General features: G+C 45.8%; 1 protein-coding gene and 4 non-coding genes across 5 annotated transcripts; all 5 read right to left on the reverse strand.

Annotated features, from left to right (window-relative positions):
* Positions 1-15: 15 nt before the first annotated feature.
* Positions 16-88, reverse strand: trnar-ccu (transfer RNA arginine (anticodon CCU)). Its single transcript has one exon. It is a non-coding gene; the product is annotated as a tRNA-Arg (tRNA).
* Positions 89-901: 813 nt separating this feature from the next.
* Positions 902-974, reverse strand: trnar-ccu (transfer RNA arginine (anticodon CCU)). The gene has a single exon. It is a non-coding gene; the product is annotated as a tRNA-Arg (tRNA).
* Positions 975-1,787: 813 nt separating this feature from the next.
* Positions 1,788-1,860, reverse strand: trnar-ccu (transfer RNA arginine (anticodon CCU)). Its single transcript has one exon. It is a non-coding gene; the product is annotated as a tRNA-Arg (tRNA).
* Positions 1,861-2,673: 813 nt separating this feature from the next.
* On the reverse strand, positions 2,674-2,746 carry trnar-ccu (transfer RNA arginine (anticodon CCU)). The gene has a single exon. It is a non-coding gene; the product is annotated as a tRNA-Arg (tRNA).
* Positions 2,747-12,580: 9,834 nt separating this feature from the next.
* On the reverse strand, positions 12,581-16,387 carry ahdc1 (AT hook, DNA binding motif, containing 1; the record flags this gene model as incomplete). The annotated part of the gene is made up of 1 exon (XM_076301725.1): positions 12,581-16,387. A coding segment is annotated over exon 1 (3,807 nt), but the record flags the coding sequence as incomplete, so codon positions are not given.
* Between the last annotated feature and the right edge of the window lie 8,354 nt (positions 16,388-24,741).

Below are 24,741 nucleotides of genomic sequence, written 5' to 3' on the forward strand. Positions count from 1 at the left end.
CACTCTGCTCCGCCTCACCCCAGATGGGACTCGAACCCACAATCCCTGGCTTAGGAGGCCAGTGCCTTATCCATTAGGCCACTGGGGCTTACCAGCTGCCCTCCATCAGAGCCTTTGCTCCACTGGTATCAAAGGAATGTTTTAAATGTCGGGATAGCCGGACAAAGCCACTGTGTTGAATTTTCGGGTCTCGGGCCCTGAGCTGGCAGAAAGCACTCCAGACTGACTGTGGCAGGTGAGCATGGCTATATTTCCTGATTTGAAATGTTTCCATGTCAGAAGATTGTTTGAAGAGGTGTTTGCATTTTACACGACAGTGTAAAGTGACGGGAAGATCAAGACTAAGTCAAGTGAACGTGTATATAAACGTGGAAGTGGCTACAGGTTCCCCACTCCGAAGCCCCCTCCACTCGCCGTTGTCAGCGCTGGCCCAGACTCTGAGGGAAATGGCGCGCGTCAACGCGCAGGAGAGGCATCTAAAAACTCAGCCTAGCAGAGGATGGTTTCGATCCATCGACCTCTGGGTTATGGGCCCAGCACGCTTCCGCTGCGCCACTCTGCTCTGCCTCAGTTCTGATTGCCTGCTCATTTCCATTAGCTCCAGTGCTCTCCTTGCAGTTTGATTGGATTGCAAGGCAGATTTGAGAAAATGCAGATGAGATGATCAGGACAAGTCAAAGGAGGTGCGTAGTCGGATACGGAAATGGCTGCACGTTCCCCAGTGAAAGCCTGCCGGTCGTAGTTTTCATTCCCGTGTCAGGCTGTGGGTTGTGAAAGGCAAAATGTGTGCGGCTCTACTATCGTGGCTCCTAAAGGCTTAGCCTAGCAGAGGATGGTTTCGATCCATCGACCTCTGGGTTATGGGCCCAGCACGCTTCCGCTGCGCCACTCTGCTCCGCCTCACCCCAGATGGGACTCGAACCCACAATCCCTGGCTTAGGAGGCCAGTGCCTTATCCATTAGGCCACTGGGGCTTACCAGCTGCCCTCCATCAGAGCCTTTGCTCCACTGGTATCAAAGGAATGTTTTAAATGTCGGGATAGCCGGACAAAGCCACTGTGTTGAATTTTCGGGTCTCGGGCCCTGAGCTGGCAGAAAGCACTCCAGACTGACTGTGGCAGGTGAGCATGGCTATATTTCCTGATTTGAAATGTTTCCATGTCAGAAGATTGTTTGAAGAGGTGTTTGCATTTTACACGACAGTGTAAAGTGACGGGAAGATCAAGACTAAGTCAAGTGAACGTGTATATAAACGTGGAAGTGGCTACAGGTTCCCCACTCCGAAGCCCCCTCCACTCGCCGTTGTCAGCGCTGGCCCAGACTCTGAGGGAAATGGCGCGCGTCAACGCGCAGGAGAGGCCTCTAAAAACTCGGCCTAGCAGAGGATGGTTTCGATCCATCGACCTCTGGGTTATGGGCCCAGCACGCTTCCGCTGCGCCACTCTGCTCTGCCTCACTTCTGATTGCCTGCTCATTTCCATTAGCTCCAGTGCTCTCCTTGCAGTTTGATTGGATTGCAAGGCAGATTTGAGAAAATGCAGATGAGATGATCAGGACAAGTCAAAGGAGGTGCGTAGTCGGATACGGAAATGGCTGCACGTTCCCCAGTGAAAGCCTGCCGGTCGTAGTTTTCATTCCCGTGTCAGGCTGTGGGTCGTGAAAGGCTAAATGTGTGCGGCTCTACTATCGTGGCACCTAAAGGGTTAGCCTAGCAGAGGATGGTTTCGATCCATTGACCTCTGGGTTATGGGCCCAGCACGCTTCCGCTGCGCCACTCTGCTCCGCCTCACCCCAGATGGGACTCGAACCCACAATCCCTGGCTTAGGAGGCCAGTGCCTTATCCATTAGGCCACTGGGGCTTACCGGCTGTGCTCCATCAGAGCCTTTGCTCCACTGGTATCAAAGGAATCTTTTAAATGTCGGGATAGCCGGACAAAGCCACTGTGTTGAATTTTCGGGTCTCGGGCCCTGAGCTGGCAGAAAGCACTCCAGACTGACTGTGGCAGGTGAGCATGGCTATATTTCCTGATTTGAAATGTTTCCATGTCAGAAGATTGTTTGAAGAGGTGTTTGCATTTTACACGACAGTGTAAAGTGACGGGAAGATCAAGACTAAGTCAAGTGAACGTGTATATAAACGTGGAAGTGGCTACAGGTTCCCCACTCCGAAGCCCCCTCCACTCGCCGTTGTCAGCGCTGGCCCAGACTCTGAGGGAAATGGCGCGCGTCAACGCGCAGGAGAGGCATCTAAAAACTCGGCCTAGCAGAGGATGGTTTCGATCCATCGACCTCTGGGTTATGGGCCCAGCACGCTTCCGCTGCGCCACTCTGCTCTGCCTCAGTTCTGATTGCCTGCTCATTTCCATTAGCTCCAGTGCTCTCCTTGCAGTTTGATTGGATTGCAAGGCAGATTTGAGAAAATGCAGATGAGATGATCAGGACAAGTCAAAGGAGGTGCGTAGTCGGATACGGAAATGGCTGCACGTTCCCCAGTGAAAGCCTGCCGGTCGTAGTTTTCATTCCCGTGTCAGGCTGTGGGTTGTGAAAGGCAAAATGTGTGCGGCTCTACTATCGTGGCACCTAAAGGCTTAGCCTAGCAGAGGATGGTTTCGATCCATCGACCTCTGGGTTATGGGCCCAGCACGCTTCCGCTGCGCCACTCTGCTCCGCCTCACCCCAGATGGGACTCGAACCCACAATCCCTGGCTTAGGAGGCCAGTGCCTTATCCATTAGGCCACTGGGGCTTACCAGCTGCGCTCCATCAGAGCCTTTGCTCCACTGGTATCAAAGGAATCTTTTAAATGTCGGGATAGCCGGACAAAGCCACTGTGTTGAATTTTCGGGTCTCGGGCCCTGAGCTGGCAGAAAGCACTCTGGCAGGCTGGCAGACTGACTACAAACAGGTTACAATTGTATTCAGATAAACCTGCTCAACTCTTATTGTACTGTACATCAATATTGTTTGCTTAAGTGCTCAACTCAGCTTGATTGTTAGGTAGAAGAAATATTTCAACGACTGTCACGGGTTCGGTTCCTGTGAGATTTTTAATCATTGTTACCACCGGTCTACCATCCCATGCTCTACCATACAGAACTTTACACAGTTTACTTTGCACAAGAGTGTGCTCTTTTCTGTGTTTTTGGGCACAATGCTAAATTGTGTCATTGCACAGAACACATTCTTTGAACAAAATAAGGTCTGCTAACTGTAGCCTACACTTGGCGCCTGTTAAAAAAATTTGTGTTTGTGTCCACGCACCCATGTGTAAGTTTGCATTTTGAGAGGACTTTACAATCTAGTCACAAAGGCCAAACACTGGCAGAGGCCTGGAATGCGAATGCTTTTTTTGTATGAGTGTGCTTACAATCATGACCCTTTAAACTGCAACACAACAATGTGTGTTTAATGCCTAGTAGGCATTTATGTTTCAACACAGTACTATGCCAAACTGTCTGCTGCCCTCCTCAATAGTAACCATGGAAATGCTGCAATAGGAAGGGAGGATGACTCAGAGCACAGGAATGGTGGTCGACAGATACAGTGAGAGCAGGAGAGAAATGGGGAGAAGATGGGGATGGTCTCCTCGCAGATTGATCTCTGTAGACACAATCCTCTAGTATTAACAGTACTGTTAAGTAACAGTCTAACACATAACATGCAAACTGATGATAGATAAGGACAATGGATGACATTCATATACTGGCGCAGGAACTACTCTGACTATGCTTTAGATGACGCAGAAAGGGCTGGTGTGGGGCCCCCTGGTGGCATGTTTTATTTTATCAATGACGACGTTATTATGGTCACAATGCTCAAAGATGTAGTTTTGAGACATTTGGCATTTTATTCTGTGGCATTTATCTATGGCAGTGGTTCTCAACCTTTTTTCAGTGATGTACGCCCTGTGAAATATTTTTTCAGCCAAGTACCCCCTAACCAGCGCAAAGCATTTTTAGTCGAAAAAAAAAAGACTTAAAACAGAGCAGTAAAACATATTCTTCAAGATACAGCTGGAATTTTGCTGGCTCTGGTTTGGCCTTCTTTGCCACTTGTCCCTTCGTGTTTTCACAAGAATTACAGCTACGCTTCAACCACGACTCCATTTTATGAACTTAGATTTTCCTGAAATATTTATTAAATAATTGTTTTTAAAGTATTTTTGCATGGATTCTACTTTTTAAATATATGTATATTTTAAAATCTCATGTACCCCCTGGAGTGCCTTCACATACCCCCAGGGGTACGTGTACCCCCATTTGAGAACCACTGATCTATGGTATTATTGCCCATATTGAAGGACATTCCTTTGATCGGGTTGTTTGTGTGCCTTATTGCTGTCTGGGATATAAGGTTGCCGTTGGAAAACTTTAAACTGCACTCTGCAATTATGTTCATGAGGCTGCAAAAAAATGATTTTGAAAAGCAGAAATAAAACAGGCTGTCAAAAAGTACATCTCTTCAGTTCTTCACCTGGTAGTCTTTAGGGTTATGTTAGTATGGTTGATCGCAAAAGCGTATGTGCTTATTATAATCATTGGCCTGTTAGTTAAAGTCACCTACTGTTTATGGATAGATTGACATATTTCATATTTTCCATCAGGTGAGAATGCTCGAGTACATTTGATAGGTGAGAGTCTCATACAAACGGACTTCAAACATACCCAAGTGGAACTTACCGTGGCTGAAATGTTTGATGTCAGTCTTGCCTTGCATGGGTAGTAATTCACTGTACATTAAGGTGCTTAGAAGTCAAAGGCAACAAAGTTTCAGTTTTGAACTTATTCCCCGACCAGCAGGGGTGTAAATGTTGTAAACATGTCACTAATTTCTCCATTGATGCAGCACAAATGACCATAAAGGCTTGTATGCTAATAAGATGCACGGATAGCATGGTGTTTGGTGTTTTAAGCCCCCAACGTCATTTTCCAGGCTGCGCTGCACGGAAGACACTGCCTATGTAAGATATGCCAGTTTAAATTGAATCCTCTGAATCCATCCTATTGTGTACTGTTGAAGTAGGTCTAATCTTTCTTTCTTTTTTTAGCTAAGTGGTCTGTGAGTTTCTTGTTTATTTGTTAAGTGGTCCTTGGTTTGAAAAAGTTTGAGAAACACTGCTCTACACAAATGTACCTGAATATGGCTGCACTGCAGCCTTCTGCCACTGGAGGGCCAGGTGAGGCATCTCACTGAAAGAACCCTTAGTTAGGCCTTTTCAGTAGAATAGTGTGTGCTGCTCCCTCAAATGAGCAAAACAAAACATATCATTCTGATTTGACTAAATAACTGCTGTTTTTTTCTTTTCTTTACTCTTTACTCCATGGCACGGGGGACAGGCCACTGACATATGTAGTGGTGTTGTGTTGTCCCATGAAAACAAGATGGCCACACGCCCACCGGTTTTATTTCCTCACTCTTCTGCAATAGGAGTAACTGACAGTATATGGCGCTGAATGAAAAAAAAAAAAATGCTTCATTTTGAATCTTTTTGGCTAATTCTCCAAGGCATTCCACCAAATGGGTGCCATTTGTTAGTTGTAACCACTGCATGTAATAATACATATTTACCCTTTTAAAATGTGTACTGGTCAATCTCAAGTTTTTACAAGATTTTATTTGATTTGTAAGCAGAATATGGTTGCATTTTGCTCTGTCCTCTTACCTAGGACAGAGCCTCTTACTTAACTAAAAAGTAATTTAGAAAACTGGTTTGACAGTGTACCAACCAACGCCTTTGTCTTTCACCTGAAAAAAATGTGTGTATCTTATAGAAATTGTTGGTTACATGTTAAAATAGTTGTCTTCGGAGAGTACCTGCTCTCTTAACACTGCTGACAGCTGGATATGCCTAATCTAGCATTTGCCACTACACTCTACCCTATGCTGTCTATCCCTCTTCTCTCTCCCTTGATTTCACTTGAACTGTTATTCCATTTTATGTGAGTAGTATGATGAATTGTCCTAATGTGGGACTGCCTAATGTGGGATGCTGCTCCAGTGGGTGTGGCTCTTCCCCAAACTGATGAATGTCAGTGAAACTATGGCAAAGCCAAAGCTGTAGGGTCCTGTGATCAATGTGGATGTGGATTTAATGTGTTGCCCTCACATTGTAGCCTAATATAGCCTACTACTGAAGTCCGAAAAGCAAAAAACGTCCCATATTAGGGCAATCTACCCCTACTTATTGCTGCACTAACAATATCCTAATGGCACTTATTGCTGCACTAACAATATCCTAAAGGCACTGTACGCGGTACCTTTAACCCTTAAAGGTGTGGGTTTTTGAACATTCTAAAATAAGATTCTGTTCATGAACCCAGATATTCTTTAGATCGTTCATTTTCCAACATTCCATTCACAGCGGTGTGACGGTACACCTTTATTAACTGTACCTTGGTTGCTGTAAGTTGCTTTGGATAAAAGTATCAGCTAAATGACTAAATATTGTACTCTAGAAGAATATTAGAATATATGCTTAATGTACCATAATGTTAGGATGTGTAACATGCAACATACAGTATGTTACTAAATTGTGCTGTCAAATGCCCCATGGCATCATTATTGCTGTACATAATCGAAACTTATAAAATATAAAACCCAATTATTCCTAAAAGAGCTAGGCAATCTGATTAAAATAATTAAATCAGATTGCAAACATATCTGAATGATTTAAGTACTTAGGCCATTTTAACAAATGTATTATTTAGTAGTAAAATGTATCAGTTACACAAGAAAACAAAAAAGAAAAAACAATATGTGTTTCTATATATTACTAATATGTCTTATTTGAGGCTTTGAGTAACACAGGTTTACTTTTCAATATAAATTTGACATTATTTATTTATTTTATTTACTTTTGTTTTCTTTTTTAGCAACAGATATGATGGATCAAAATAGCTCAAAGACTGCATTTGTCATTCCTCACACTCATGGCCAAATGCACGCGCACATACACACACACACACACGCAAACGCACACGCACACACACACTAAAGTAGAAGTCAATGTATTTCAGTACATTTGGATTACTGCTTCATGAAATCAATTCAACAATTCAGTATGAACTTGTAGCCTACTAAAGCATGACGCATATACAGATAAAAACACACACGTAAACACTTATATTAAAACTTGTTGAACAGTTTAAAAACCTACGCTTAACAATTAAAGCACACACACACATACATGTATACACACACATATACAGTACATTACTGTATATTATGTCCTTTACAGAAAAAGCACATGTACGTGTGCATTAAGTGGTCACCATTGTGTGCACTAGTGTTTTGTTATCACTGGGGTTGGGGTGAGATCTATCAAGAGTAAAAGTATCTTTAGGCTACCACAGTGCTAGAAATCATCATTCATATTGTCCATCAGGTGAGCAGGCTGCTGTTAGAACAGGACCTCCTTCATATTAATATACATCTTAAACATTTCAGTGTCTCCTAATGATAGACATAATGATTTTTCGGTTGCACTTTACTTGAAGGTATCTACATAAGAGTGACATGACACTGTCATGAACGTGTCATAAACATTATAAACAAGCCATAAACGTTTATGACATAACGCTTCTGTCACTTTTGTGTCATTAAGTGTCATTAAGTTTTTGTCATGACAAGTTAGGGTTAGGGTTAGGGTTATGGCAGTGTCATGTCACTCTAATGTAGATAGTAAAGTGTTACCGATTTTTCATTTACTTTTGGGACATCTTTACAAGATCACATGGAAATAGGGAAGCTGTGGTAAAAATAGAATAAAAGGTGTCATGAAATATAATAAGCATCAGCTTGTTGGAGGAAACTCCACTCACTGTGTTCTTTGTGTCCATCTCATCAATATATTGGGAGACCCTGATGGTCATTGTCCTGTCCTTATTGAAATATTAAGTCTCACACTGCTCAGAATGTGATCACAAAATGTTAGGGATCATCTAATTATTACAATTATTCATTAATAATTTGGTGCTCAGTTTGGCAAAGAGTCCTATGAGAATGCTTTGCTAAGACCAATTCAAAACAAAAAAACTGTTTCAAAAGTAGCCAGACATGCTGGTCAAAGAGGACAATTTAATTTTAAGATACTATGTGGACATTTTTTTATTATTATTATTATTATTATTAATAATAATAATAATAATATAATAATAATAATAAAACCATTCAATAATGACTTACAAATATCAACAGAATGTGAAGAAACAACCATTTTGGCGTAATTTCAAAAACGCCTATGCTTTGTATTGTCCAGATATCCACTGAAGTTAGCATGCAAACCAGACAGTACCGGACCGGCTCTCTTGTAATACCACATTGTACCACGTGTGGCTGCTGTATTAAATACTATACATGTCAATGGGAAAGTGTCATGTTGCTTTGTTCAAGACAACTCAAAGCCTGCTGAATTCCACATAGCTTCTTTAAGATTTGCCTAGACCGTCGCTATCTTAAGGGGGCTAGTTGTCAGGTATGGTTGTTCCTGTTCCACCTTTTCCTGCAACAGTAAGGCAGACAGCTCAGTGCCTTAAGGTGATGACACATCGGACATCTTTCGGAGCAATGCGACTGGTAAACACATAGCCAGTTCCATGTCTTCTGATTGGATGATCATGACAATTTGCCTACTGATGAGCCCAGAAAAAGAAATTTCGGCAATATCAATGGGAACGTGCCAGAACAACAATACTCAGGAACAGTGTCCAGCAACATTGCTCAGAAAGTTACCCTGTGTAACATAAGCTTTAGACAGTCACGTATAGTCATCCATTTACATCATGCATGTTGTACCTCAGGCTTCGTTCGGGCATAATTTGTTTTTCCAAAAGCTACATTTGATTTCTCCAGGAGGCTGCGGTAGACATCCATGTCATAAGGAAATGTGAGTGTTCCAAAGGCTTCACCATGACAACATGGAGTTCACCATGCCGCGTGAACTCAGTTGTGCCTAGGTTACCACAATGTCCACATGCAGCTTGGCTCTTCTGTTTCCTAGTAATTCCCTTGGTAACACTGGAACTTGTCTCTCTACCTTTTTACACAGGATTAATGTGTCTCAGTGCAGTATGATCTCAAAACCATGTAAATATAGTGTGATATATAGATGTGTGAGACAGGATGATATGCAGGGCATTTTGCTACGTTGATCCCATTCATCTCAGTTAAGCCCTAATCCGAGGCAGTACCTGTGAAGAGAGAGGGATGGCTCCAAGGACTCCTGTGGATTACAGACCACAGACTATCAGTAGCAGCAGCAAGGCTGTTGACAAATAGGGGATATTTGTGATTTTGTGTGTGTGTGTTGTTAGAATATTACGCTGATACCGTCTCTGAAATCAGAAGGGCTGAACAGGAGAGACTGTAGTGCAAGCTCACCCTCTCTATGGCATCTCTCTGGCATGCGTTGTTGAACTGAATTTGACCTGAAATTGAATACGTTCTCAGAAATATGCACGTTGCCATGAAAGAAGTTTCTCCTCACTGTGCCAGGAATCTACAAAATACATTAAATGTTTGGTTTGAGTAAAATTGTACACTAAGTCATGTATGCTCATACACTCAACCAGAGAGGACAACACACACACACACACACACACACACACACACACACACATACACACTCTCTCTCTCTCTCTCTCTCTCTCCCTCTCTCTCTCTCTCTCTCTCTCACACACACACACACACACAGACACACTCAGGCACACTCACCTGGCAGGAACAAACAGAAACATATCCCAACTGGGTCCAAACATGCACACAAACCTATTGTCTTAAAACTTCTCACACTTACACACACATACATATTGATCCAAATTTAGATACTAATGCATACCATACACAGTTTGCACAAGTGGAGGCTTTGGCATAGTCATGTTACCATTGGTATTTCCCAAACATACACATACATTCACACAGGAGACATGTGTTTAAGCAATGATCAGAAGAGCATGTATTTAAATACCCCACTGGGATGGAATAGACATATATAATAATCATCACAAGAGCAGCACAATACAGCCAACCACGGAGAGAAAGATAGAGAGAACAGGAACAAAGTCAAAGGAAAAGAGGATCAGGAATGCCCCCACACTGGCATCTGAGCACCAGGATCATGGGCATGAGTCTTTGGGCACAAGTGTGCTTCCTCCTCTCCAGACAGGAAATGATGTACGCACAGGGACAACATGGAGAGGAGCAGAAAACCATGCTGCGGACCAATCACAGAAAGAGAAGAACAAAGGGCCAGTCGTCTTAGACACTCCCCTCACTCCCCTGTATGAGATAGCAGACACCCCAAATCAGATTCAGGTCTATGTTTCGTTTTGTCTGTCCCTGTTCTTTGTGCCTAAGCACCATTCTACAACAAAACTGCCATCACACATACTGATTTTTTTTTTGTAGCATGAACATAGCATTTTCCATAACAACACTGAGCCGTTTGGTGTGCCTAATGTACAGATGCTGGTGATACAGGAGTCGTCACTAACGCAGGGCCAGGGTAGAGTGTTTAAAGATTGGTAGGTAAGAAAGTACAAGTGAAAACAAGAGAAAACAGAAACCGAAAGGGAGGGAGAGGTTGAAGTCAGGGGTCCAAACCAGAGGATTTTGATGATTGATAGGTTTGGTAAACTGAGGGGGGTGGCCTGATTCCCTGACTGACTGCTCCCTCACTTCTAGAAGCACCAACCACTTTCCAAACACCCCACCCAGTCCAACTGAAGAGGGAGAGGCAGATACATTATGTGTGTGTGTGTGTGTGTCTGTGTGTGTGTGTGTGTGTGTGTGTGTGTGTGTGTGAGAGTGTGTGTGTGTGTGTGTGTGTGTGTGTGTGTGTGTGTGTGTGTGTGTGCACATGGTTGTCTTTTGATTGTCACTGCTGGAGAAAGACAGAGTTCAGCTGTTCTCCTCTGTTTCTTCTCTTCAGTCTTTAAAAAAGGAGTAAAAATGAGCGAAAGAGAGATGTCCTTGTATCTCCTAAAAGTGGGAAAGACAGAGAAAAAATACTTCAGTGCAAGAGCATATGTACATCTTATCTGAAACCATACTTGTACATTTATTAAATTAAATAAAATCTTAAGATTTCATACATTATTTTAGAGGCAGTAATGTATCAGCCTTCTGACATCACCTTATTGAAGTTTGCCGCCACTGTGGGCGTTAAAGGTGCTCTAAGCAATGGCACACGTTTTTAGGCTAAAACATTTTATGTCACTTACTGCAAACATCACCTAACCAACCGCTAGCTGTCTGTATCCTGTATACACTGTAAAAAAACGCGATCTCTGTGGGCCCCAAAAACGGCAACAAAAACAACCTGGGCAAACCTAGCCCATAAAAACATAACAAACTGTTCCAGCAAATCACAGACAAGATGCGCGTTTAGGAGAGTTTCAATGGCATGGGAGCAGCATGGGAGGGAGGGGGAGGAGCTAGCTCTCTGTTTTGTTTGAAAGTCAACAGAAGTGACATTACCCAGCATCGCTTAGAGCACCTTTAAGTTCCTAATGTTTCATCAAAATGCTGTAATTCTAGTTCAGTTGACTATTTTAGGCAGTTTTTTAAAGGTAGAAGTTCTAAAGAATTCGTCTATGCTTATAAAAGTCCCATTTGTTGCAACCAGACATATCTGATAATTGTGCGCATGTACAGTAATTCCCTGTGCATTAGCCACATTGTGTATACTGTAGGCCGCAGGACAGTGTTTTATGCAAGTTAAAAGAAACAAAACCGTATTAATACCATATTAACTGCCCCGTGTATTAACCTCATAGCTGAAGAAATTTAGCTAAATCAATGTATTAGCCGTGGCTAATAGGTGGGAAATTACAGTTATTAAAATACATTTTCCCACATCTGCCCCATTGGTATGGTATATCAGCATCAGTTTAAAATAGTGTCTAAGACAATACAACAGATACTGTACTGAGTATGTGTGATTGTGTAAATAGGAAACCAACAACTGATAGCCATTGTGTTGATCACTAGTAACTTGCCACTAATTTACCACACTAGTGACAGATGAGCTAACATTAATTTGAGTGTTTCATACAGATGACCCAGGGACATTTTTACAGTAATGGACGTGGAACTACTCTCTTAAAACAAATGTGTTGAAAACTCATCTCTGTGTCCAGATAGGGACAACACATTCATTTTAAGAGTGTAGATCTGACACAGATGGCTGCTCCCAAAAGTTTTCCTGTATTTCACACATAATGTAGTTGCCCAGCATCAGTGTTTTTGCATAAGATTGATAGAGAAACCCCTTCAAAATACATTGCATTCAGAGCAATTATGAAAACCTAAACCTAACCTAAATTTGAGTCCAAAACAAAAACCTGAACATCTGGGGGGGGGGGGGGACGTTGCACTACTGCACATAACAGATAAGCATCCACAAGGTAGGCCAGACCTCACCTGCGCTGCATTGCCATGGAGATGTCCTCTAAAGGCTGGTGAAGCAGTCCTCACTGGACTGGTCAAGCAGCTGGCACAGCACCCCCCCTCGCATGTACTCCTCCGGGTCACACACCCCTGTGTGAGGGGGGGCTCTCTGTACAGGGCCAGGGTAAGGAGAAGGGGGCATAGCTCTCAGACCAGGGCTCATCATGGGCAGGTCTCGTTTGGACGTGTTTCGGGGATCCTCGTAGGCGTGGGGGTTGTACCAGCAAGGGGAGGAGCTGTATCTGGGCGAGTCGTACTGCGAGATCTGCTCCTTACTCACCGACGAGCCACACTGAGGCAGGAGGCGGGGAGTTGGGGAGAGGGTGGGGCTAAATGTCCTGGAGGAGGAGGAGGAGCAGTAGGGCTGAGAGGGAGGGGCCTGGGCTGGTTTGGGGTAGGGCTTCAAGACATCCAGTTGCACAGATGGGCTGGGAGAGAGGGAAGTGGAGTCGGTGGGGTAGATCTGAGAGGCGCGCTCATCAGAGGAGGCGGTCGAGCTGTGCCCGGAGTATGGCGAGGGGTACTCACAGGTCTCAGGGCCGTGGCTCATCGGGGATAGGCTGCTACTGTCTCCGCTGTAGTAGTCCAGAGTCTCCTGGAACATGCTCCTCGTGGGAGACTTCTGGGACGGCAACTTGGATTTGGTGGTAGAGCGCTCCCTCTGGCACGGCGAGTACCCATATCGTCCTCCTCGGGACCCCCGCGACCCCCGACCCCCGACCCCAACCCGCTTGGACCCTGAACTGTGAGAGGACGGGCTTACAGGGGACCCTGGAGGCACGGTCACTGAAGGACAGGCCTCTTTCTCACCCTGTGGGCTTTCGCTTTGTTTTCTCCTTCCACGACCTGGCTTGGACCCGCCCTGGAATAGCATGCTCTGGCTCCAGTTGTAGGAGGGACCGGTAGAACTCTCATTCCAGTCCATCATCAGCTTCTCCAGACTTGATAAACTAGACTGTCCTTCGACCACAGGCACCTCCCTTTGTCTGTAGGCCCCCCTGCCACCTCCACTAATGTGTGAGGAGTCAGATGATGACTCAGAGAGGGTGTCTGAGCATGTTCTTTGCTTGGTTTTCTGAGGTGTGTAGTTTGAGATGTCCAGGATGTCTTTGGACTCTGGAGATGTTGTGGCACCAGTGTACTCTGCATAGCTGTGGTACTGGCTCCCCACAAAACCCTCGCTCCCTCCCCAGGCCTGGCGGTACCCCCACTGACCTGCAAACTGCCTATACTCCTCAGGCAGAGAGCCAGAGGAGGAGGCGTGGTGGCTGGATTTGGACATCATCATGTAACCCCCTCCTGGAGATGTGGGGCCGTTCCCCTCCCCTCTCATCAGGGCAGAGTGGCCAGGACTATAGGCTCCATAGCTGCATTTGGCTGCGGGCTGGTAGTTTGCGTAGCCCATCTGACACTGGGTAGAGGGAGATGACGAAGCCTTTGCCCCAAAACCAAAGCTGCAGTCACTCGCCCTCTGCTGGGTGTGGCTGGGAGAACTAACGGCTCCTGCTGGTATGTGAGGGTGTGTGCCAGTACTGCTGGTATAGCCAGAGGGAAAAGGGGCATAACCTGTGGAGGGGTGTGGGGAGCTAGGAGAGCGGGACTGGGAAAGTGTAGAGGACTTGGAGTAGGAGGGCGTAGTTGGGGATATTTGTCCATATGGATAGGAAGGTCTGATTGGGGTGCTGCTACTGCTTTTAGTCTGGGGCAGACCTCCATCCACAGGAGTACTTTGTCCTTTAGGGCTGCATTTGGGGAATGCAGGGGACCATCGCTGGGGTGATCCCTCAAATCCCACGGGGGGCTTGCGGGCAGGGGGACTGGACATGTCTAGCAGGTCAGAGGAGTCATCTGAGTCGAGCAGCGAGCGGAAGTACCCTGCAAATAGTCCCTGGGCCTCGTCTCCACCGCTGCTCTGAACTCCTGGGCTGCCATACATCCCCCCACTGCCCCTTCCCTCAGTGCAGGACAAGGAGCCAGGTGTGTTCTTACCCTCCCAGGCCATACTCCCATTGGCCCAGTCATCGCTGGCCAATCCCTGGCCAGCTTTGAGCTGTCCATTTTTGCGTGAGCGTCGTTTGCGAGGTGGCTTCTCACCTGGTGGGGCCATAGGATCCACCTCCCCTGCTTGTTTTTTTTCCGAAAGCGAGGCCCTGTTCATCCCTCCAGCCCCACCAAGTCCACCTCCCTTCCCCCGTTTCCGTGGAGCCCCTGGTTCAGACGGCAGAGCCTTTCGTTTCTTCCCGATTGTCTCAAAAAAGTCACAGAAGGAACTTTTGGGGCTACTGCCTCCCATGCCTGCAGCACCTACTCCTCCTCGCAAACCAGCCCCGCCACCTCTCCCTCCCCTTCTCCGGAACCCAGAGAGTCTTTGAAGGAGCGCGGGGAGTGCAGGGTTCTGCAGCGAGGCACTGGCACTCTCGGGCTGCGTTGGTGTCCAACATCGCGGTGGGGAACAGCGTCCAGTGGGGGGAGGCTGCCGCGTTAAGAAGGCCAGCTTGGACAGGACATCAGCATACTCAGTGTACGTGTCATTGGTTTCAGTCACATAGCAGGGCTGAGGCGAGGGCAGCTTGACCCGCCTGCGTCGCCGTGGTTTCTTGGGCATGTCGGCGTTGCCTCCCGCGGCTGCAATGGCAGCAGCAGCTGCCCGGGTCTCCTTCAAATCAGGCTGGCCAGGCAGGGCCTGTTTAGGTGGTCGTCCACGGCGACGCTTCAAGATGACAGGTAACTCGCCAGGGGGAAACATCACCATGACACTCTTCCCATTGTTCTTCATGCGCAGCAGGGCAGTAGGCTCACGAGGAGGTCCCTCTCCCTCTTTCCTCTGACTGCCCACACCCATGTTTGCCTCCTTACTACCTCCCACCCACGACACTGCCTCTAGTGAGGAGATCTTATAGCTCTTCTGCCGGCGGCTGAGGTGCACAGGAATTCGAGGTACCTTCACCACAATGCGCCGTGCACCCCTAAACCTACCCTTCCGTTTGATATGAGGGGGACAGCCCATGGGACAGCTGGAGGTTCTTGTTGGTGGAGTGGAAAGGGGTGGGGGGTGGGGGTTACAGGGGGGTGCAGGAGGAGGAGGAGGAGGAGGAGGAGGAGGAGGAGGAGGAGCAGGAGGAGAAGAAATCTCAGGCGTTCGTTCTGTTTTCACCCGCTCAATCTCTCCTCCTCTCCAGTTTTTCTCCTCTCTCTTCACTTGTCTTTCCTCCTCCTCCATCTCGTCCTCTTGCCGGTCCTTTGTGCTTTCAGACACTCGACGAAGCCGGCTAGACTTGCGCAGGTGGCTGGGGAAGCGGGGTCGCCCAGAGCTCCGCAGCGTGTACTTCCTCTCTAACTCGGCAGGGCTAGAGATGGGGACATGGCCTGCGTTGCAGGTTGTTGTGGTGTGGTTTGGCTTGGTGTGGTCAGGAGGAAGGGGTGTGGCGGGAGGGGATGTGTGTGCAGGTGGCATGGGCTTGAGCAGTGGTGAGGGTGTTTGCCTGTGTGTTTGTGGCTGCACAGTGGAGGATTCCAACTCCATCTCAGGGTGAGTGTCCCCTTGTGTGTAGGATGGTGTTTGTGACTCTGTGTGCATGAGGGGCTGTGCCGTATGTGTCTCCACCTGCTGCAGGGGTGTCGCAGTGTCGCTTTCCAGGTGGGTGTAAGCGTGGCGGTCTGATCGGTCCTGCTGCGCATTCGCGTTCGCCGCCTCCTCGCTCCTGCGCCTGCACACGTGACGCTGGTTGTCATGGCTGCGCAGGCCGTTAGCAAGCGTGTGAGAGGGGTAGACACTGTAGTGCAGCGCGGAGGCCGAGGGGGCGGGACCTATGGAGCCACCGGCCCCCGTGGCTCCCCCGCCCGCCCCCCAGGCTTCCGGCTCCACGCACTCTTCCTCCGCCACCCCCCCACACACAACGCGCACGCCTCCTGACCTCAGCCGCCCAGACAGGCCGCTCATGGGACTGTGTGTGTGTTTGAGATTGCCCCCCCTGTGTGTGTGTGTGTTTGAGATGCCCCCCCTGGTGCTTTGCACAGTCCAGTCTGAAGAAGTTTGCTTTGTTGGTTTAGCTGTCAAAATATGGGAACCTCTTCCTCTGGTCCTTCTTCTCCAGAATCCCCAGTAGGAAATCAGAGTGGGCTATCACACAAAATCCTGAGGGCACACCAAGGAACAGAGACTAATTAATACTACTTCACTGAATTGCAGGTCAGTGTCAGTCATATACAAACATTTCTCTTATTACAGTTATACTCATGTAGGGTGTTACTATATATTATGTACTACCTATGGTAGATATATGATATTTTTATCATTTTCAAGGTTTTAAACCATGAGGTAATTTAAACCATGAAGTAATTTTTAGCTAAAACTACTTCATGGAACTCATTTGTGGCTTTTGTCAAATGACTAATGCATTACCTTTACTGCTTTGGCATCCATTCCCATTTCTGAATCTGTGAGGAAATAATACAATATCAGTCAGATAGTAATGCCTTTCAGCCTTTGTCCCACATCCTGCATATTTAAAAACTAGATGTACCACAGAGCGGTACAAAATATCGCCGCTGCTCAGTCCTGCACATTCTCTCCGCAAAAATAAATGACGCTTGTCAATTTGTCTCCATCCCCTACTTTTGGGGGTTGCCTTTGTGTATGTACAGCAAATGAGTGTGTGCATGTGTGCTTTGCTTTTGTGTATATGTGTGCTTCTTTTATTTGTGAGTGTGAAGGTAATGGTGTGTGTGTGTGTGTGTGTGTGTGTGTGTGCGTGTGTCTGCTTGCCTATACGTCTGCATGTATGTGTAAGTGTTTTGGGTGTATGAGTGTGTGTGTGTGTGTGTGTGTGTGTGTGTGTGTGTGTGTGTGTGTGTGCGTGTGCCTGCATGTGTGTGTTTTTATGTGTGTGTGTGTGTATGTGTGTGTGTGTGTGTGTGTGTGTGTGTGTGTGTGTGTGTGTGTGTGTGTGTGTGCATACCTGTGTATGTATGTGTGTGTGTGTGTGTGTGTGTGTGTGTGTGTGTGTGTGTGTGTGTGTGTGTGTGTGTGTGTGTGTGTGTGTGTGTGTGTGTGTGTGTGTGTGTGTGTGTGTGTCTGCGTATGCATGTATCTTTAGGTGTGTGTTTGCGGGTGTTTATGAGTGTGTGTGTGTGTGTGTGTGTGTGTGTGCGTAGTGTACAGTCACTAAATGTACACATATATTCATTTATTGTATGGTCCCTAATGACCGGAATTCCACGAAACTTGGCATGCATTCACAGGGTGTGCAATTTTGTGCAGTTTTGAACATGTCAGCCAAAGATACCTGTGATTACAACGTAAATGCGCACTTCGGTTTTGCTTTTTCATTTTCAACTAGGTGGTGCTATACATCAAATGAGTGGATATTGGATGGGTTCACATGGCCCCTGGAGGCCAATATACAAAAACTGGTCATCCTAGGCCCAACAGTTCTCAAGATATTCACAGAAACTGTGTCCGCCTATTGGCCTCCAGGGGCCATTGACCTGCAGTTCGAAGCGAAAATCAATGGTTCCGTGTCCTCCTTGTTGGGCTACACCAAGGTTCGTGCAGCCCAGTCTTTCAGTGTCCCGGGAATCGCTATGCTAGCGTCACAATAATGCTTCACATAGGGCTGGGACGATAACCGCATAGACCTCTGAAGTTCACCTACAAAAAAGCTGCCATCTTTGATATCCGGTATCTTGCGATTTTTCCTATGGGAAAATAACATGGGGGTTTTGAATTATTGCACCTGTTAAACTCTCGCTGGGACGAAGAAGTCTGAAATGCAAACGTTTTGCTCGACACACTTTTGTCCTCTGCCTTCAAGTGGCTCCTGTGATCTTCCGTACGTTAAGACGGCAAACTTAAGATTTTGGGTTTTGGGACATGGATTCAAGGTTTTCTAAACAAAACTTCAGAACTAATCATCAAAAGATGAAGCAAACCTGATCTTTTGCGTGCGTGTTAGGGAGCTCAATGTTCCAACATTCCATTTGTGTTTACTATGCGAGAGTAGGGGAGAACCGGCACAATCGTAACACTGTTCTAATATACGTACTTTTTATTACTTTCATATTATATACTTCTATCAATATGAAGTATTCAAATTACTATATATTTTTAGCTATTAGTAATTATGCTGATCAAAAAATACTATAAATCATTAAAATAAATGAACTTTATGAATTCCAAAATATAAAATAGAAACAAATGGCAAGCCATAATTTTCTGTGTGTGTCTGTGTGTGTGTGTGTGTGTGTGTGTGTGTGTGTGTGTGTGTGTGTGTGTGTGTGTGTGTGTGTGTCTACAGTAGGATCGCCACTGATGTGAATGATCACACAATATTCAGTATTACTAATGGCATCAAAGTGGTGGGGGCCCCCAAATCAAATCAATACTGTGATTCCCGGTCCATGCTCTGACAACAGCTCAGATATGGAATGTATATGGAGAGCGATAAAAAGGTGACCTTGATGTTGTGCCGATAAAGGCAGCGCGATGAAAAATGTAGGTGCACCTACATTTTTGAGCTGGTGCACCTAAATAAAAAAGTTAGGCGCACCAGTGCAACTTGTGCAAAAAGTGAGTCTGGAGCCCTACAACATCCAGTAGTAATTTTTTCTGAAAAGTTGGCTTTCATCCAGTGGCTGAGAAGAAAGCAGTGAAGGTACTCATCATCAAGAGGCTATGATGGCCATCTATCAAACTGTGTAGACATGGGTGCAGCCAGTAATTTCCTCTGCTATTTTACAAAAATACAGATGTTTTTCACATATATCTGTATGAGACATTTTTCTGAATGTAAAACAGTGCTAAAGTAGAATGTCATATTGTACTATTTCATGTGTGAGAAAACATACATTATTTGTATCAAGTCCCATGATAGATATGTTGCAGTCACTAAAACTCTCAAGACTGGCATCTGAAAATGTTTTTTAGTGTCTTCCTCACCAGGAGGAATAAACAAAGACCAATACAAAATAATACAAACCATTGGCCTGCTTGTGTCTATGAATCAGTGACCTAACCTGTGAAGGCCCAAACCATTGGCCTGCTTGTGTCTCTGAATCAGCGACCTAACCTGTGAAGGCCCAAACCATTGGCCTGCTTGTGTCTCTGAATCAGTGACCTAACCTGTAAAGGCCCAAATCCCTGTCCATTATGCAATCAGTATGTGTTCAATCAACTTGAATCGAACCATTCTGGTGGGCAAACTCCACACAGGTATCCTTTGTTTGGATTACAGACGTTCAATTGTTACTCTCTATCAGCTGGTGAACACGTGTCTTACGGCAGGCCTTGAAAAATGCACTTTGTTACTGTGTTAATAAGTGTGTTTTGTGTGTACTGTATGTGACCATTTATATGCCTGTCACAGCTGTCTATATGTATTTGTACCTGAGTTTAGCTGGCTGGTCTTCAATACGAGTATAAGAGAGTATGTGTGTGTGTGTGACTATTATTGAGAGTCTGTGAGTGATTGATTGAGTAGCCAAATGTCTGTCTCTCTCTTTCTCTCTCTCTCTCTCTCTCTCTCTCTCTTTCTCTCTCTCTATCTCTCTCTCTCTCTGTGTGTGTGTGTGTGTGTGTGTGTGTGTGTGTGTGTGTGTGTGTGTGTGTGTGTGTGTGTGTGTGTGTGTGTGTGTGTGTGTGTGAATGTGTGTATGGGGTGTAGAAAAAAAACCCTCACTCAGTTCTAAGGGGAGTGCAGTTGTTGCTAAGATACAGGCAGGAGCTTTGACAGCATGTGAGGGTGAGAGACAGAGAGAGAGAGGTGGGGGGGAGGGAGAGAGATGGTGAGAGAGTGAGAGAGTAAGGGGAGCGAGAGAAAGGTGGGGAAGAGAGATGCAGGAATGGAGAGAGAGGAGTAGCAGGGAGAGAGATACACAGGGAAAAGAGAATGGGTTGGAAAGGAGACAGGAGCAGGAGAGAGAGAGAGAGAGAGAGAGAGAGAGGGAGAGAGAGAGAGAGAGAGAAAAGGAGAGAGAGACACAGAGAGAGATAGAGATAGAGAGAAAGGGAGAGGGACACAGAGATAGAGAGAGAGAGAGAGAAAGGGAGAGAAACACAGAGAGTGATAGAGATAGAGAGAGAGAGAGAAAGAGAGACTAAGAGGAGAGAGGGAAGGGGGGGAACTGGGTCACGGGGTCCATGGAGACACACAGTGACACTCTGCAGAAATGCAGCTGTCATCATAGGCACACACACATATATAAATGCAGACATGCAGGCTTGGAGAAATTAACTGACTGTCCTGATAGACACACATAGTGTTTTCTTGCACTCTCACAGACACATACAGGCACGCGCATGCAGACACACACACACACACAAGCAGTGTTCTACAGGCTTCTGTAGTCTTACTCCCCCTGTTTTTCTTGTACTCCTCTCTCTCTCATTCTCTTGTTCTTGTGCCGTTCCTCCGCCCCCCCCCCCCTCTCCAGCTGCAGGAAATTCCTGATGATCTTCATCATTAGGGTCTGTGTTAAACAGCCTTTGCCAAACATGCACACACACACACACAAGCACACATATATCCACACATACACACACACACACACACCTCTGTACACGTGTGTGTTCGTGGCTGTAGTGGCACTGCTCTGCAAGAGTAGACGTGTGGAGGTTATTTTAAGACCAGCAGAGACCCTAAACACCCCCAGCCTTTTCTTTCTCTCTCACACACCCTCTTCTCCTCTGCCTCACTCCACCCTCTTCCTCTCCCCCTTTCTTTCTTTTTTTCTCCCTCTCTTTTCCTCTCCCCCTCCCCCAGGCTCTCTCTCTCCCTCTCTGCTGCTCCTTCCTTGGGTCATGTGATCAGAACTGCCAGCCAGGAGCAACCAGGCAGCTTCACTCCCTTTCCTTCTCCCTCCGTCTTTCTTTCCCTCAAACTCACGCCCCCCACACACCCCCCCCCCCTCTGCCCAGCCCCCCAACACACACACACACACACACACACACACACACACGTACTCGTCTGCAAGTATATCAGCATATCTCTCTGTCTGTACCGCGTCTTCCTCTCACTGTCTCCATCTGCCTTCATATTCTAGCACTTTCTCCACTCTTGACATATTCACCCATATGTTCAGTCCTCGCCTTAAACTTTGTTGTTTGGATGAAACGAAAGACATCTACGATAGACACTCGTAATGACCATTCTGAACAGATGCTGCAACTTTTCATATGTCCCCTCAGCTTCCTCCATCTTTTCCTTTGTCTGCTTCTCCATCTTCTGCTATTTACTCAGATGTCCTTCGCTGATTTTTTCCATCACACACAGCGACTGGAAAACATCAGCAACAAACCTTGACACCGCTCACTGGATAGACTCCTAGAAAGGCCTGCAATGGCTTCAACTTCCTGCATCACCTCCCCCACAAGCCGCCGACAACACCATCAACACCCGTTCCTGTTCCACAGTTGCCGTGGGAGACACTGCAGTGGAGTCGGTTGCCAAGGAGAGGCTGCTGGCTGTCTGTTTAAACAACAATGTCTGTCTTCTACGCAATCTAGTTCTGTAGAAGGCCTGAAGACACACACAAACACAGTGCGAGCATGCCGTCTCTATCTCTCAGTCCCTACATGGACGTTATCTTCAGACATTTAGTAATCTAATCGATCATATCTATCTGATAAACACAGTCAATGATGTGATGCGTATCTCTTGTCAATAGTTTATAAGAAATACAGGCAATAAGAAATAAAATTCACACAAAGTTTTTGAATTAAATGTAAATCAGGTGTCTCGGCCAAGTATACTTGTGTACACAAAGAGTTTGGTCTCTGCATTTATCCCACCTGTGAATTAGTGAACACACAGAGCACACAGTGAACACACAGTGAGGTGAAGCACACACTAACCCAGAGCAGTGAGCTGCCTTGCAACAGCGGGGCTCGGGAAGCAGTGAGGGGTTAGGTGCTTTGCTCAAGGGCACTTCAGCCATTCCTACTGGTCGGGGATCAAACCGGCAACCCTCCGGGTACAAGCACAAAGCCCTAACCAGTAGGCCACGACTGCCCCTGAATTTTTGAATGACATTCAAAGTCTCTCAACCCCTTTACTGATGAAATTGTCTTCCTTGAGATGAGAGCTCAAGAGTACATGTGAGAGTGAAGAACTGGTAGCTAGACAGACAAGCAGACAGAAAACAATCATTTGCGTTGTGGAGTTCCAGTGAAATCATAGTGCCCTTGACAATGTGTCCTAACACTTAGCTTAAAAGACCTCTGTAATACACATTAAACACACTTTATGTTTTTAAATTCCATTATTTTAAACTGTTACATATTTAATATTGGGCCAAAGGTACAGCAAGACTTGTAGACTGCCTTCACACAGGTGAGACATGGCAACAATGTTTCCAAAACATTAGGGGGGACATCTGTTACATAAAAGTTATACAAAAAGTAATTGATATCACTAGCCCCATAACCAGATTGAATATGGCTGATTTGTTCAAATACTGCACTGGGTTTTAATATTGAAAATGAATGCCATTTTGGTAACTGAAAATGCTGAGCTGGCAATTATGAGTAGAATTGTGTGGTTACAACAGAAGATCCCCTCCCCCCCCCCTTTGTCCTGTGAGAAATACTGTGAAATATAAAACAAGATTTTGATTCAAAAGTGAAAAACTAATGGAGACAATGAGACAAGAAGATCGATGCATGTATTTGAACAGGACATGACATAAAGGGATAAGCATTCTAACAAATTAAAATGTAGAAAAATAGATAAGGTATACTAGATACACACAATATGGGCACACACACACACACACACACACACACACACACACACACACACACACACACACACACACACACACACACACACACACACACACACACACACATGCGGCACACACACATTCACACACATGCACACACACACACACACACACACACACACACACACACACACACACACACACACACACACACACACACACACACGCGCGCGCGCGGCACACACACACACACATTCACACACATTCACACACATTCACACACATGCACACAAAGCTGGGACAGAACAGAGGTTTTCACCAAAAGCAGCTCTGTGTCTGTGTCTCCTTAGTCAGACACCCTCTAGTCACTCTCTCTGTTTTCCCTCTACTGATCCCTCACTCTCTTACTTTTCCTCCGCCCTTCCCCTCTCTTGCTATCCCTCTCTTTCTCTTGCTATCCCTCTCTCTCTCTCTTTCTCTTGCTATCCCTCTCTCTCTCTCTTTCTCTTGCTATCCTTCTCTCTCTCTCTCTCTCATTGTCTTTTCGAGATGTAGAAAGGCACATTCATCCATCTTTACCCCATTCATACTAATATCACCCCCATCTCTCTCTCTCTGTCTTACTCTATCTCCTCTTCAGCTTCTGTTCCTCCTTCCTTTCCCTCCATGGCCTCAACTCCCTCTTTCTGACTCCCTCTCTCCCTCTTTCTTCTCTCTCTCTCCCTCTATCTCTCACTCCCTCTCTCTCTCTCTCTCTCTCTCTCTGGCAGTGGAAGTGTGTTCCCCAGGGGGAGCAGGGCTCATTAACTTGCAGTAGACAGAGACAGAGAGAGAGAGAGAGAGAGAGAAGAAGAGAGAGAGAGGGAGGAGAGACCAAAGGGGAGGGGAGAGAGCAGCAGAGAGAGGTATAGAGAAAGGGAAAGAGAAAGTATGTAGGGAATGAGTCAGAGCAAAAGAAATAAAGAAAAAAAGAATAAAATAAATGGGATTCATTTGTGTGCCCTATACGATGTAAATAAAAGTAAACTTCTGATCTCTTTCCTATCTATGGTATCTTAATCTGATTCAGTGATTCAATCTTGAAAGCCATAAGCAAAAAATATTTCAAGCATTTTATTTAGCCTTCAAGTGCCCTGGATGTTGTGTCTATGGTGGTCTGTGGTGGCTATTTTATATAGAATAGTGGCAAGGGTGTTGTGAGGTTGTTGCTACTGTATGTTACATTAGGTGGTCACTTTGGTATTGCTAGCCGACTGCAGTGTAAGTTATGTTGTAGCTGAGGTGTTCCTGAGGTGGTAGCCTATGTCTCAGTGACCATCCAAGGGTATAAGGCTAAGTCTTTTTGGAACATGTTGCTTCTTTACCAGATGTCAGGTTTCTCTCTATAGAAGCAACTAGAGTTCATTGATTTTCCAGTTTTACTAAAAAAAACCAGGATCAACGTCTTGTGTGTGCTGTGTTGACTTTTTAAAGCACACACATATCAACCTTTAACCCGTACATCTCAATCATTACCCCAGACTGTGAGTTATGTCATTACATTTGCCCAAAGGGCCTAAGCTGCACCTACTTAGC

The sequence above is a fragment of the Alosa pseudoharengus genome, unplaced genomic scaffold (assembly GCF_046254945.1).
Source record: "Alosa pseudoharengus isolate Yale_2024_CS ecotype anadromous, Long Island Sound unplaced genomic scaffold, YU_APseudo_1.1 YU_APseudo_1.1_scf_23, whole genome shotgun sequence".
NCBI classification, from domain to species: domain Eukaryota; kingdom Metazoa; phylum Chordata; class Actinopteri; order Clupeiformes; family Clupeidae; genus Alosa; species Alosa pseudoharengus.